This window comes from Neoarius graeffei, chromosome 24 (genome assembly GCF_027579695.1).
Source record: "Neoarius graeffei isolate fNeoGra1 chromosome 24, fNeoGra1.pri, whole genome shotgun sequence".
In the NCBI taxonomy this organism is placed as follows: domain Eukaryota; kingdom Metazoa; phylum Chordata; class Actinopteri; order Siluriformes; family Ariidae; genus Neoarius; species Neoarius graeffei.
Window position 1 is genome coordinate 24,942,217 of NC_083592.1, and position 12,891 is coordinate 24,955,107.

Here is a 12,891-nt window from a genome sequence, read left to right on the forward strand (position 1 = left end):
ACTCCGTGGCCGTGACATGGACAACCTCAGCAAACTGGCCAAAGGTAAAAACACTGTTCAGTTGGTATTTCGTCTCATTTAACAGAAATAAATCTATACTTTATAAGGTGACCAGATTTCTGAGAAGAAAACAGGGGACACTTTCAGTTCAGCGGTGAAAATATCATTTAAAACATCTAATGTTTTCATCTTTATAATAAACAGGGTGGACATTTCTGGTTTTCATGTATTTTGATCATGCATTCCATAAAAAGTGGGAATTTCCTCACTGCGTGCACTGTAGGCCTATTCTGCAACTGCTTTAGAGTTAACATTAAAGACAATGTGAAACACTCTGGTATGGGTTTAGATTTATAGACTCTTAAATTGTTGGCTGGTTGAAATAGACGTTTTAGACCAATGAAAGTACATATATTAAATTAATTACCATCTATGCCATTAGTAATGGACCGTGTATTTAAAAATATATGAAACATGACACAATTTAAAACGGTTTACTTGCAATTTCAAGGTATTATTATTATTATTATTATTAAGGATACAAATGACTCCTGATCTCCCATAGTCTAAATTGTAGCCATAGCTGAATTGACGACCTAGCCTAAATGAGTAGCCTTAATCAAAATGTGTAGTCTGCTACACATCACAACAAATTACTGACACTTTGGTAACATTACCATAAGCCTACAGCTTTACATAGCCAGCTACTCTGGGGGAAAACTCACCAATTTGTGTGCAAGTTAGCTTATTCCGTTTAACTGTTACAATTTTACCTCAGCTGGATTTCTGTTACAGCAACGCTACATCTAGCAACAACTTCAGCTAGCTGACTGGCACTGTACTGAGCTTTCTCCTGCTAGCATTGGCCAGTAGGCTACGTTTTGTTCGGTCAAACGCTACATCTCAATACAGTGTGACAAGGAATGTTAGGTCATGTACAACATCACAAAATGTAGCTTATACATTTAACCCTTTGGTGACTGACCCCTTGAAAATGGTTCCTCCAGGAACGATGACGTTTCAGTTGTCAAGACAACGGAAAAACTAAAATACAAGAGCATTTTGTTTTGTGCACAAGAGCATTGTGACGTATCTTTCTGTTTTTGTATTTTAGTTTTTCCGTTGTCTTGACAACTGAAAAGTCATCGTTCCTGGAGGAACCATTTTCAAGGGGTCAGTCACCAAAGGGTTTTAAAGGCTAAATAACATAGATGACTATGGTTGACCTGTCCAGGAGTGGATAAAGCAATCTGTCAAAGCTGAATGAATGACTTTAGGTAAAGATTCTAGCATTCTGGTAAAAAGTTGTTCCTCAGCTCTACCAATCAAAATACTGGAAAGGCTGTTGCCATAGGTGTTCTAGAACATCTCTGCTACCGGCCTGAGCTCGTCTTAAAGTGATCCACAAAATAATACACAATGCGTCTGCTGAAATCTGGTAGATGTTTTGGTCTGGGTCAGGTCTCCCTTTGCTCTCAAAACAGCCTCAGTTCTTCATGGTATGGATTCCACAAGATGTTGGAAACATTCCTTTGAGATTCTGGTCCATGTTGACATGACTGAGAAAGCCACTGAAGAACACTGAACCCATTGTCATATTCGTGAAACCAGTTTCAGATGACTTTTACTTTGTGACATGATGCGTTATCATACTGGAAGTAGCTATTAAAAGATGGATAAATTGTGGCCCTGAAGGGATGCACATCAGCAACAATACTCAAATAGGCTGTGACATCGAAGCAATGATTGATTAGTATTAACAGGCCCAGAGTGTGACAAGAAAACATTCCCCACAACAGCACACCACCTCCACCAGCCTGGACTGTTGATACAGTGTAAGTTGGATCCATGGATTCATACTGTTGGCACTAAATTCTGACCCTACCATCAGTGTGCCTCAGCAGAAATTGAGATTCATCAGACCAGGCTACGTTTTTCCAGTCTTGTGCCCACTGCAGCCTCAGCTTTCTGTTCCTGGCTAACAGAAGTGGAACTCAATGTGGTCTTCTGTAACCCATCCGCCTCAACGTCTAACCATGTTGTGCATTCTGAGATACTTTTCTGCTCATCACAGTTGTACAGAGTGATTTTATCTGAGTTACTGTAACGTTTGTTTGCTCAAACCCATCTGGCCATTCTCCATTGATCTCTCACAACATGGTGTTTCCATCCACACAACTGTCACTCACTGGACTTTTTTCTTTATTGCACCATTCTGAGTAAACTCCAGAGACTGCTGTTGCATGAAAATCCCAGGAAATCAGCAGTTATAGAAATACTCAAACCAGCCTGTCTGGCACCAACAATTATGCCATGAAAAATTAGAAATCACTTTTTTCCCCCATTCTGATGTCCGACTTGAACATTACCTGAAGCTGCTGGCCCATATATCTGCATGATTTTATGCATTGCACTGCTGACTGATTGGCTGATTAGATAATTGCATGAATGAATGGGTGTACTGGTGTTCCTAATAAAGTGCTCTGTGAGTGTAGCTAGTACACATTAGATGTGTCACTTAAATTTCCAGCACTCCCAATGTTGGAAAAATACCTTCACATGCCCCGATCCTGAGAACACTGGGTGTGAACAGCTACGTAGATGGGATGCTAGGCTGGATTTTTCTGTAAAGCCAAGAAGTTGCCCTGATTTCGATGGAGTGAAAATGTGTCTAAAACTGCATGCTACTATGTTGAGCATTCCCTGTGCTACTTAACTGGAGCACTACCCTACTGCAGACATTACTTACAAAATGTCAGCACCAAAATAGTGCACTTTTAGCTTTGCTGAAAAGATTTGGTTTTGAACTTGATGAAATAAAACCTGGGTAGATCTTGACTTTCCACTTGTATGCACACATCAGGCTGGTCATCACTGGAAAGAAACCAGAGAGAGCCTCAGACTGCTGGGCCATCTGTCACTGAGCAAAGGCTGACTTATCAGTTGGATTGCAACTAGTAATCATATCCTGAACAAGTGCATTGAATGTACAACCCCGATTCCAAAAAAGTTGGGACAAAGTACAAATTGTAAATAAAAATGGAATGCAATGATGTGGAAGTTTCAAAATTCCTTATTTTATTCAGAATAGAACATAGATGACATATCAAATGTTTAAAGTGAGAAAATGTATCATTTAAAGAGAAAAATTAGGTGATTTTAAATTTCATGACAACAACACATCTCAAAAAAGTTGGGACAAGGCCATGTTTACCACTGTGAGACATCCCCTTTTCTCTTTACAACAGTCTGTAAACGTCTGGGGACTGAGGAGACAAGTTGCTCAAGTTTAGGGATAGGAATGTTAACCCATTCTTGTCTAATGTAGGATTCTAGTTGCTCAACTGTCTTAGGTCTTTTTTTTTCGTATCTTCCGTTTTATGATGTGCCAAATGTTTTCTATGGGTGAAAGATCTGGACTGCAGGCTGGCCAGTTCAGTACCCGGACCCTTCTTCTACGTAGCCATGATGCTGTAATTGATGCAGTATGTGGTTTGGCATTGTCATGTTGGAAAACGCAAGGTCTTCCCTGAAAGAGACGTCATCTGGATGGGAGCATATGTTGCTCTAGAACCTGGATATACCTTTCAGCATTGATGGTGTCTTTCAGGATGTGTAAGCTGCCCATGCCACACGCACTAATGCAGTCCCATACCATCAGAGATGCAGGCTTCTGAACTGAGCACTGATAACAACTTGGGTCATCCTTCTCCTCTTTAGTGCGAATGACACGGCATCCCTGATTTCCATAAAGAACTTCAAATTTTGATTCGTCTGACCACAGAACAGTTTTCCACTTTGCCACAGTCCATTTTAAATGAGCCTTGGCCCAGAGAAGACGTCTGCGCTTCTGGATCATGTTTAGATACGGCTTCTTCTTTGAACTATAGAGTTTTAGCTGGCAACAGCGGATGGCATGGTGAATTGTGTTCACAGATAATGTTCTCTGGAAATATTCCTGAACCTATTTTGTGATTTCCAATACAGGAGCATGCCTGTATGTGATGCAGTGCCGTCTAAGGGCCCGAAGATCACGGGCACCCAGTATGGTTTTCCGGCCTTGACCCTTACGCACAGAGATTCTTCCAGATTCTCTGAATCTTTTGATGATATTATGCACTGTAGATATGTTCAAACTCTTTGCAATTTTACACTGTCGAACTCCTTTCTGATATTGCTCCACTATTTGTCGGCACAGAATTAGGGGGATTGGTGATCCTCTTCCCATCTTTACTTCTGAGAGCCGCTGCCACTCCAAGATGCTCTTTTTATACCCAGTCATGTTAATGACCTATTGTCAATTGACCTAATGAGTTGCAATTTGGTCCTCCAGCTGTTCCTTTTTTGTACCTTTAACTTTTCCAGCCTCTTATTGCCCCTGTCCCAACTTTTTTGAGATGTGTTGCTGTCATGAAATTTCAAATGAGCCAATATTTGGCATGAAATTTCAAAATGTCTCACTTTCGACATTTGATATGTTGTCTATGTTCTATTGTGAATACAATATCAGTTTTTGAGATTTGTAAATTATTGCATTCCGTTTTTATTTACAATTTGTACTTTGTCCCAACTTTTTTGGAATCGGGGTTGTAGTATGTTCACCTGATGAAATGACCAGCAATGCCAGTGGACGTTGCGCCATGTAATAAACTGGCAGCTTATTTTATTTCATTTTGTGGTCTGAGCGGTATGTGATTGCTATTTTAAGTCAATGAACAGAAGTGAGTATTAAAACAACTTTTACGATACAATGAAAGGAGTGATTTTTAGGAATAAGCTGAAAATCAATTCTCTTAAGTGTCTGATTCTATGGCGCTAGTTATTTGAAGCCAGTTAATTTAGAAAAAATGGTTTAAGTATGGTGATGTACATGTAGCAAAGTCATCCATTAAGTATAAAATATGCAGGCTGTATGTATGCATGATTTTTGTGTGGTGTTTTCAGCCACTCTTGGTGCTAGGAGACTTGACTGATGAGAACACTGAAGAAAACTGTTGCTCACTTTGGGCGCCTGGACATTCTTGTTAACAATGCAGGAATCCTTGCCATGGGCACTATAGAGACCACCGACTTGGCACAGTATGATAAAGTGATGAATGTTAATGTCAGGTAAGAGTTTTGGTTTAGGATTCATTTTGCTGCCTCTGACATTGACCTTCTGCTTGGTTAAAATATTTGTGTTGTCCAAGATCTTTTAAAGCCTGTTTAGGTTTCAGATCAGTTTATCATCTCACACACTTGTGTGCGCCACACTTGATTCAAACTAAGGGCTGCATTGTAAATGTGTCCAGTGTAAATGGCTAGCGATCAGTGAGTTTGTTTTCCTGCAGAAATTTGTTTTATTGAACTGTATAGAATTGTCAAGATGTTGCAATGGATATTTTAGTTTCTATAATTTCTTCTATAGCAAGCAATGTTACACAATAAGTCTTCTCATCCTGCAGTTTCCTGGAGCTGCATGTCCAAGTCTGCCATTGACCAATTTACAAAGTGTGTCGCTCTTGGTAAGCAAGTCTTTTCTATTCCTCCTCCTGAAATGTTTCTGAAGTGTTTGATTATGACATAACCTGTGCAGTTGTGATTTGTACTCAAATTGTATTTCAGAGCTGGCACCAAAGCAAGTACGAGTTAACTCTTGGGTAAGTTTGTTGATTTTGTTATTTGAGTTGTAATGATGTAATTTTATTCACTATTGTAATGTTGATATCCTTAATTTACAGGCCAGGTGTGATCATAAGAGATCCACAAGCATGCAGGTCTGGATGAACAGTATAAACAGGTAAAGGTCTGATGTGGATCTTTACAGTCTCTCTTAATATTTTGCCTTTCTATAGCTTATTTAACATTTCATAGGTGGTGCCCCTGATTAATTAACTCTTATTTCATGTGTTGTCTTTTTTTTTTCCTTCCTGTTGCTGTAGTTCCTTGAGAAGTGGAAAGTCACACGTGCCCTTGGCTGACCAGGTGAAGTGGAGGAAGTGGCAATTGCCTTCCTGGCCTCAGATGCTGCTACCTTTTTATTATAGGCGTGAACCTCCCAGTAGACGGAGGCTGTCATGGCATGTGTCCATGATGGAGCCATGCCACCATAACAAATCTGGGGTGGGTTTCCCAAAAGCATCTTAATGCTAAGAGCAGCTTAACCAAGAGAGCGAGTGTTCATTGTGATGCTTCACTCCTATTATCTAACGATCTTTGTGCTACGATGCTTTTGGGAAACTCACCCCTTATTAGTAGTTGCAAATAAGAATCTTTAAAAATTAACTGCAAATCTCCAGTATTTCTTGTAGTAAACAATCTTCGGTAAATTCATGTATTTTGACACTTGTATTTCTCTGGTCATGCGCACATGCATTAGACTGTAATTCATTATGGCTCAGTGATGTGAGAGTTTTGTTTCTACGAATTTCATAATTCTAAAATCTAGGGTTAGGGTCTAAAATTCTAAAGTCACTTCAAAATAATCAGAATTAAACTGAACAAGGGGTAAATCCACCTCAAATCACCAGATTTCTGAAAATGTTCCTGACTGACCATCTCCAATTTAATACTTTCATAAACTGTTATTCCCAGTAAACACCATACAAAATTTCAGCCTTATCTTTTAGTTTGGGCGGCACGGTGGTGTAGTGGTTAGCGCTGTCGCCTCACAGCAAGAAGGTCCGGGTTCGAGCCCCGTGGCCGACGAGAGCCTTTCTGTGTGGAGTTTGCATGTTCTCCCCGTGTCCGCGTGGGTTTCCTCCGGTTTCCCCCCACAGTCCAAAGACATGCAGGTTAGGTTAACTGGTGACTCTAAATTGACCGTAGGTGTGAATGTGAGTGTGAATGGTTGTCTGTGTCTGTGTCAGCCCTGTGATGACCTGGTGACTTGTCCAGGGTGTACCCCGCCTTTCGCCCGTAGTCAGCTGGGATAGGCTCCAGCTTGCCTGCGACCCTGTAGAACAGGATAAAGTGGCTAGAGATAATGAGATGAGATCTTTTAGTTTGAGATATTGGAGCTTTAAAAATAGGGTGTGTGACTGATTTTTACTGTAAAAATGAGTGGTACAGAAAAAGATGCCAAGTTCAAGAAGTCATTACTTTTGAACTATTCATGCTAGATGCATGAAATTTTCAGGTGGTGTTCTTGGGTACTAGATGTCTAACTTCTATAAAAGATCCATAGTTGTATATTTGTCAGTTTATAGCTTGCTGAAAACTGTAAATAAATTAAATTGTGCTTTGGAGCAGTTTTGGCCCTCTGCATTTTCACATTGAAGCACTTCAGATCTTTCAAATTGTATTTATTTCTCATGTTGTACTATTTTGGTGACTAAATATTTTTCTAAAAAATAAATTTCTGATAATGTGAGTGTGAATGGTTGTCTGTGTCTATGTGTCAGCCCTGTGATGACCTGGCGACTTGTCCAGGGTGTACCCCGCCTTTCGCCCGTAGTCAGCTGGGATAGGCTCCAGCTTGCCTGCGACCCTGTAGAAGGATAAAGCGGCTAGAGATAATGAGATGAGATAAATTTCTGATTTGAGGCATTAAAGAAATTATTTAATGCCTATATTTCAAATGTATATTGCTCATGTATGATGTCTACCATAAACAGAATTATACCACTTAATATATTCACAAAATATTAAGTTGGTATCTTGACCCAAAGGTATCAAATATGCCATGTTTCACCACAAACAGAAATGTAAAATACAGAGCCACTGTATTTAAAATGCAATCACAAAATTGTATTAGAGAACTAATATTTATATTTTATAATTATTCAGCTTATCTTTATTCTGCAAGTTTTACCATACCCCAGTTCTACAATTTAAGCAAACTACAGTGTCAGTAGAAACCAAACTTCAAATACTGTCTCCTTGAAGAGTTGGAACAATGTACTGATTTGCTTTTCAACATCAGATGGAAGTTTATATTGCCTGCCAGTTGATGCAAGTGGAACATCAATAATCTTCAGGATATGTACAAGAGGGGCCCAACAGACATCCTCCCTCCTGGGCCAACTGTAAGTCTTAGAGGGACCATGAGGATGCATGAATATTACTTGCACATACATTACCTATCCACCATTGTTGGTCATACGAACACATTTACCAGGAACTGTATCTGCAAGAGAGACTGTTGATTTCACAGAAGTTTGAGTCATTACTTGTGGATGATTCCTGCTAATGATGCCTAATATTAAAAATCTATATGAATGTCAATTTCCAGGTTTTATGTATTATTTGGAGCATATATCATATGCTTTGAAATGGCATTTCTGTCTGTAGCAAAACATGGTGCATTTGATACCTTAATATAGTTTGGTTCAAGATCCCAACTTCATATTTTGTGAATATATTAAGACATGCTCTTTCCAGTGGTATAATTTTTATGGTAGACCTTATACATGAGCACTATGCATTTGAAATATAGGTGTGAAATGATTTTTTTTTCCATTTTTAATGCCTCATAAATCAGAAAATTATTTCTTTTAGAAAAATACTTAAGTCACTAAAATAGTACTACAATGAGAGAAATACCAAAATTTGAAAGCTCTGATATACTTCAGTGTTTAAATACAGAGGGCCAAAACTGCTCCAAAGTGCAAATGATTTTTTTTTTCCAGTTTTCAGCAAGCTATAAACTGACAAATATGCAACTGTGGATCTTTATTCTTTGATAATATACATCTCATACCCAAAAACAGCTGAAAATTTCATGCATCTAGCATGAGTAGTTCAAAAGTAATGACTTATTGAACTTGGCATCTTTTTCACAGCAAAATCGGTGTCACTACCCAATATCTCAAAGCAATAAAGATAAGGCTGGAATTTTGTATGGTGTTTACTGGGAATAACAACATTGATTTAATACTTTCACAAACTAGACATAGTCAGTTGGGAGGCCTCCAGTGATTTCATATGGACTGACCCTAAGCTGATTTATGTATAATTGACATTCAATGAAGCACAAGTTCACCAGTAACCTCACCTGTAAAGTTAGAAAAATTGTTCTATTTATGTATGAATTTACACTGAAAAGACAGACAAACACATGACAGAGGTTTCATGCGTATTTCACAGAGGTCCCACTAAAAACACATACTATATATCCAGTATAGAAAAGCTGATGCCTTTATCTAAAAAGTGACTTACAACTGAGATGATGAGGATTTAAGGACCCAGCTTGGTGAAATCATGAGTTGAACCTCAGAGGAAAAGCCAACCATTCATTTAAAATTACAAAACAGCAGCTGTTGAATCCAGTACAATGATCAACTACAGAATAACAAGTAATGGAGTTCATATGATGGATATGTGTTAACCATTAGTGTGCATACAGGACCTTCCATATATACAGGATAATTCAGTTTAATAATACATCAGTCTTTTCACAAGTCTTTAGTAGCCATAGTAGAAAACTGTAGTAGATTTAAAACCCTTCAAGCATGCTACCTTCATTGGCATTGTCAAAACTGTTTTTGCCATGGATCTGCTTCAGATGTTTGCGCAGGACAGGTTTGTGAGCAAACACCATTTCACAGTAATTGCAGCGGTGCGGTTTGTCGCCACTATGCAGGTTCAAGTGGTCAAGCAGCGAGCACTTCTGTGTGAATGTCTTGCCACATATTTTGCACTGGAATGGTTTGATTCCGGCATGAACACGCATGTGCCGGTGCAGGTTCCCTTTCTGTGTGAACGTCTTGCCACAGAGGAGGCACATAAACAGCTTATGCATCTTCAAGTGGTTGGCATAGTTCTCCAATTGGCGGAAGACACGGGCACATTTTGGGCACTGGTGGTACCATTGCATGCCTTTGTCAGTATTCTGAGAGCAGCTCCACACATTCTCCTTCCCTGAGCCACTCGGACCAGGACAGGAGAGTGCATAGTCAAGCGTGGCATTAGGGGTCATCTCAGCAGACCGCGTCTCTACGGTTGAGTTGATGAGTGAGTGCTGGGGCTCTGGGGAACACTGTGCAGGGGACCGTGCAGGACCGTTCTGTAAATTTTGAGATATCTGCATTCTATCATCCACTGATTCCACTTTAATGATATTGATGGGACTCTCTTCTCCTTGGCATTTCCTCTGAAACACAGGAGGTGATCTTGGTTCAATGATGACATCATTATTATCTTCAATCACATTCTCCACCTCTTCATCGTCATCAAACACTGTTTCAATATGTGTTGGCTCTTGCTGCTGTGTGTTAATGTTGGAAGTCTGATGAGAATGATGGGAATCTTCAACTTTCTGAGGCTGAATAAACTTATTCAGGGCTTTTGTGCATTGCTCCACAATGTGGCCCATCTGTAAGAAACTGGCGACAGTTAGATAGTGAACCAGTTCCAGCTCCGGAAACTCGAGTGTCCCTGTATAGCAAGAGAGTAGTAGTCTCCGTCCAACTTCTGCATCCTGCGGTATTGATATTTCAACTTCATGTGAGTCCTGAAGGAAAAACTGGTCTCTGAGGAAAGGAGAGCCAGCAGCAAACACAACTTTGTGACCAGGAATCTCAAGGTCATTGATGTGCACAATGACATCGCAGAAACGTCGGTCTTTTCGAAGTGCATCCATCTTCTGGAGCATGGAATCACCGAATGTGGCGAAACTGAATTGCAAAATAACACCATCCTGTGCCATGGCTGCCTGGGCTACCTACAAAAATATCATTTCTGTTAATAAAAAAATAATCAGTTAATTTACACTTCACTTTTGTTAAAGGACTGTTGTATTTCTTCTCCAGGATAAGCAACACATGCATTACTGCTTGATTAAAGCAATGTAATAATTCAACTAAATTAACAGGTTATCCTAAGTGACTGCTCAATGTTAAACTTCACTTTTATAGAGTAACTTCATCTCAGCCCCCATCACCAATTCTACATAACACACAACTGGAGCTACTGTCTCATTTACGTTACTGTTTGCATTGAAATGCTTAATTTTACAGAAAATTAAGCATATGATGCTATATAACTTAATTTCAGACTTATCTGTCGTATCATACAAGTGTTTGTAGGACGGACGATCTATTAACAGAGCAATAAAGTGCAAAACTGCCCATATAGTTACACTGACTTAAAGGATACAAGATCTGCGTTAAGGTAATTATGTCCGTTTTTACAACAAACGACGTTCACATCACATTTCTACTGCGGTATTCCGGTGGTTTAACCCCCGTGTTTAAAGTTGATCAAACATGTCTATGACTGATCATTCTAGAGTTAAAAAAAAGAGAGCGGTTTTTAAAGGAAATTCTGAAGACGTTTTTGGCTGAATTTTTCATTTGACTTATGTAAACTAAAAGTTGAAAATCTGAATAGCTACCTGAATCAAATGGAGGGTTTGCAGGTCTAAATCTGTGCAGCTCAACAACAGAGCAGTTTCAGAGGACATTTTAAATGTAAATTCTAAGATCCTAATTCTAAAGATCCGATCATCATTCTAAGAATAGTCTTCTGGTTCGCAGGTTCGAATTCGGCGCGATGTTGAATTCTCGTCTTTAGTACCGTTTGACGTGAATAATTTGAATTTCTCTTGTCTTTAGTCGTGTCCCATATCAGATGTTAAACACAAGCAATAATCCTTCCTCCAAAGTAGGATGAAAAGTTACGTTAAGATTTTGACGGTATTAATTAACTTAGAAACGAACTCAACATGCATATAAACAACAGACTCGAAACCACTCGTATTTCGTAGCAAAAGTTTCACTTCTCATACTTATGTTTTGGTTTTGCTGAGCTTTTGAAGATCATCTGAATTGAATAAAGCTATCTGAAACAGAATTAAGAAATTCTTGTAATGCTTTCTAAAATCAGGGATGGTGTTTTAGCCTCAAGCGCAAGATCCCTGAAAATGGGGCTAATACACTGGCGGCTAAACCACCGTAAACCTCTACTGTTCGTTAATAACTACACTGATAAACAGCAGGGGGGGGGGGGGGGGGGCAATACAAGTCAATTATATTCAGTTATAACCTAAAACAGTCCAGCTGACAAGAAACAAACTAGCGACAATATCAGCTTGTTGTATACAGGTGTTTACGCCTACATATCAATAATGTGTACTGGAATGGAAAATACTTTATCAGCTAGAAAACAAATCCGCAATATAGTAGCTTCACGTTAGCCAGTTAGCTAACTAGGTGGTTTCTTTTTTTGTTTTCTTTTTTCACAATTATCCCGCCTGCACAGATAAATAAACGCTGGAAGTGTAACAAGACAACGCTGAAAATAGCTACAAAAACCACAACGATATGAAATCGACATACTAACAGAGAAATAAAGTAAAGCGAGCTAACCGTTATGGGCGGATTGATACCTGAGACAACAGCTATGTCCAAAACCGCATACTAACATACTAAATAGTGCGGGTAAAGTAATACATCTCCTATAGGTCGCATACTATTTAGTATCGTAGTGCGCAGTTCAGGAAGTACCCAATGACGCAGTCATGTGATGAAGGAAGTGGGCGGGGCCAGAAGGCGGAAGCGTTTCATTTTTTTTAAAAGTCTTATTTATTTTAAACGAGGTGGAAAAAATCTTTAAATAATTTCAACTTTAAAAAATAAAAATATTATATTAAACTATTATATTAATAAAAAATATAATGTTATTAAATAAAATTAATATTACTTTTGTCTATACAGTGAAAAAAAATTCTTTTTTTTTTTTTTTTAGTTTCCACATATTTTGCACAAGGGGGCAGTATCAGATAATTCAATCATTTGATCCAGGTAGAGTCACTTGCCACAGGCTATATCCAAATATAAAAATAAAGAAATTGCTGCTACCATTACAAATTTATTTTACTTTACATGAATATCTGAATTAGAATTCTTATATTTCACAGTGTTTTTTTTTTCATTACAACACTCATTTATTTTAAGTAAGTACCAGAAACCT

General features: G+C 38.7%; 2 protein-coding genes across 5 annotated transcripts; one reads left to right on the forward strand and one right to left on the reverse strand.

Moving 5' to 3' along the window:
* The first annotated feature begins 16 nt into the window (after nt 1–16).
* On the forward strand, nt 17–7,438 carry zgc:101858 (uncharacterized protein LOC449555 homolog). Its single transcript, XM_060907124.1, has 5 exons — nt 17–44; nt 5,445–5,504; nt 5,605–5,639; nt 5,721–5,779; nt 5,922–7,438. The coding sequence occupies exons 1-5, from the start codon at nt 17–19 to the stop codon at nt 6,124–6,126; spliced, it is 387 nt and encodes a 128-aa protein (XP_060763107.1). The 3' UTR covers nt 6,127–7,438.
* A 1,374-nt stretch (nt 7,439–8,812) lies between these two features.
* On the reverse strand, nt 8,813–12,384 carry zbtb26 (zinc finger and BTB domain containing 26). Of its 4 annotated transcripts, none has more exons than XM_060906930.1 (2): nt 12,288–12,384; nt 8,813–10,642 (listed from the first exon to the last, which is right to left on the reverse strand). In XM_060906930.1, exon 2 carries the CDS (start codon nt 10,625–10,627, stop codon nt 9,416–9,418), a length of 1,212 nt encoding a protein of 403 aa, XP_060762913.1. In that variant the 5' UTR covers nt 10,628–10,642; nt 12,288–12,384; the 3' UTR covers nt 8,813–9,415. The 4 variants fall into 4 exon arrangements, with proteins under 4 accessions (XP_060762913.1, XP_060762914.1, XP_060762915.1 ...); XM_060906931.1 differs by having other exon boundaries at nt 8,813–10,659; nt 12,288–12,339; XM_060906932.1 differs by having other exon boundaries at nt 12,308–12,331.
* Nucleotides 12,385–12,891: the final 507 nt, after the last annotated feature.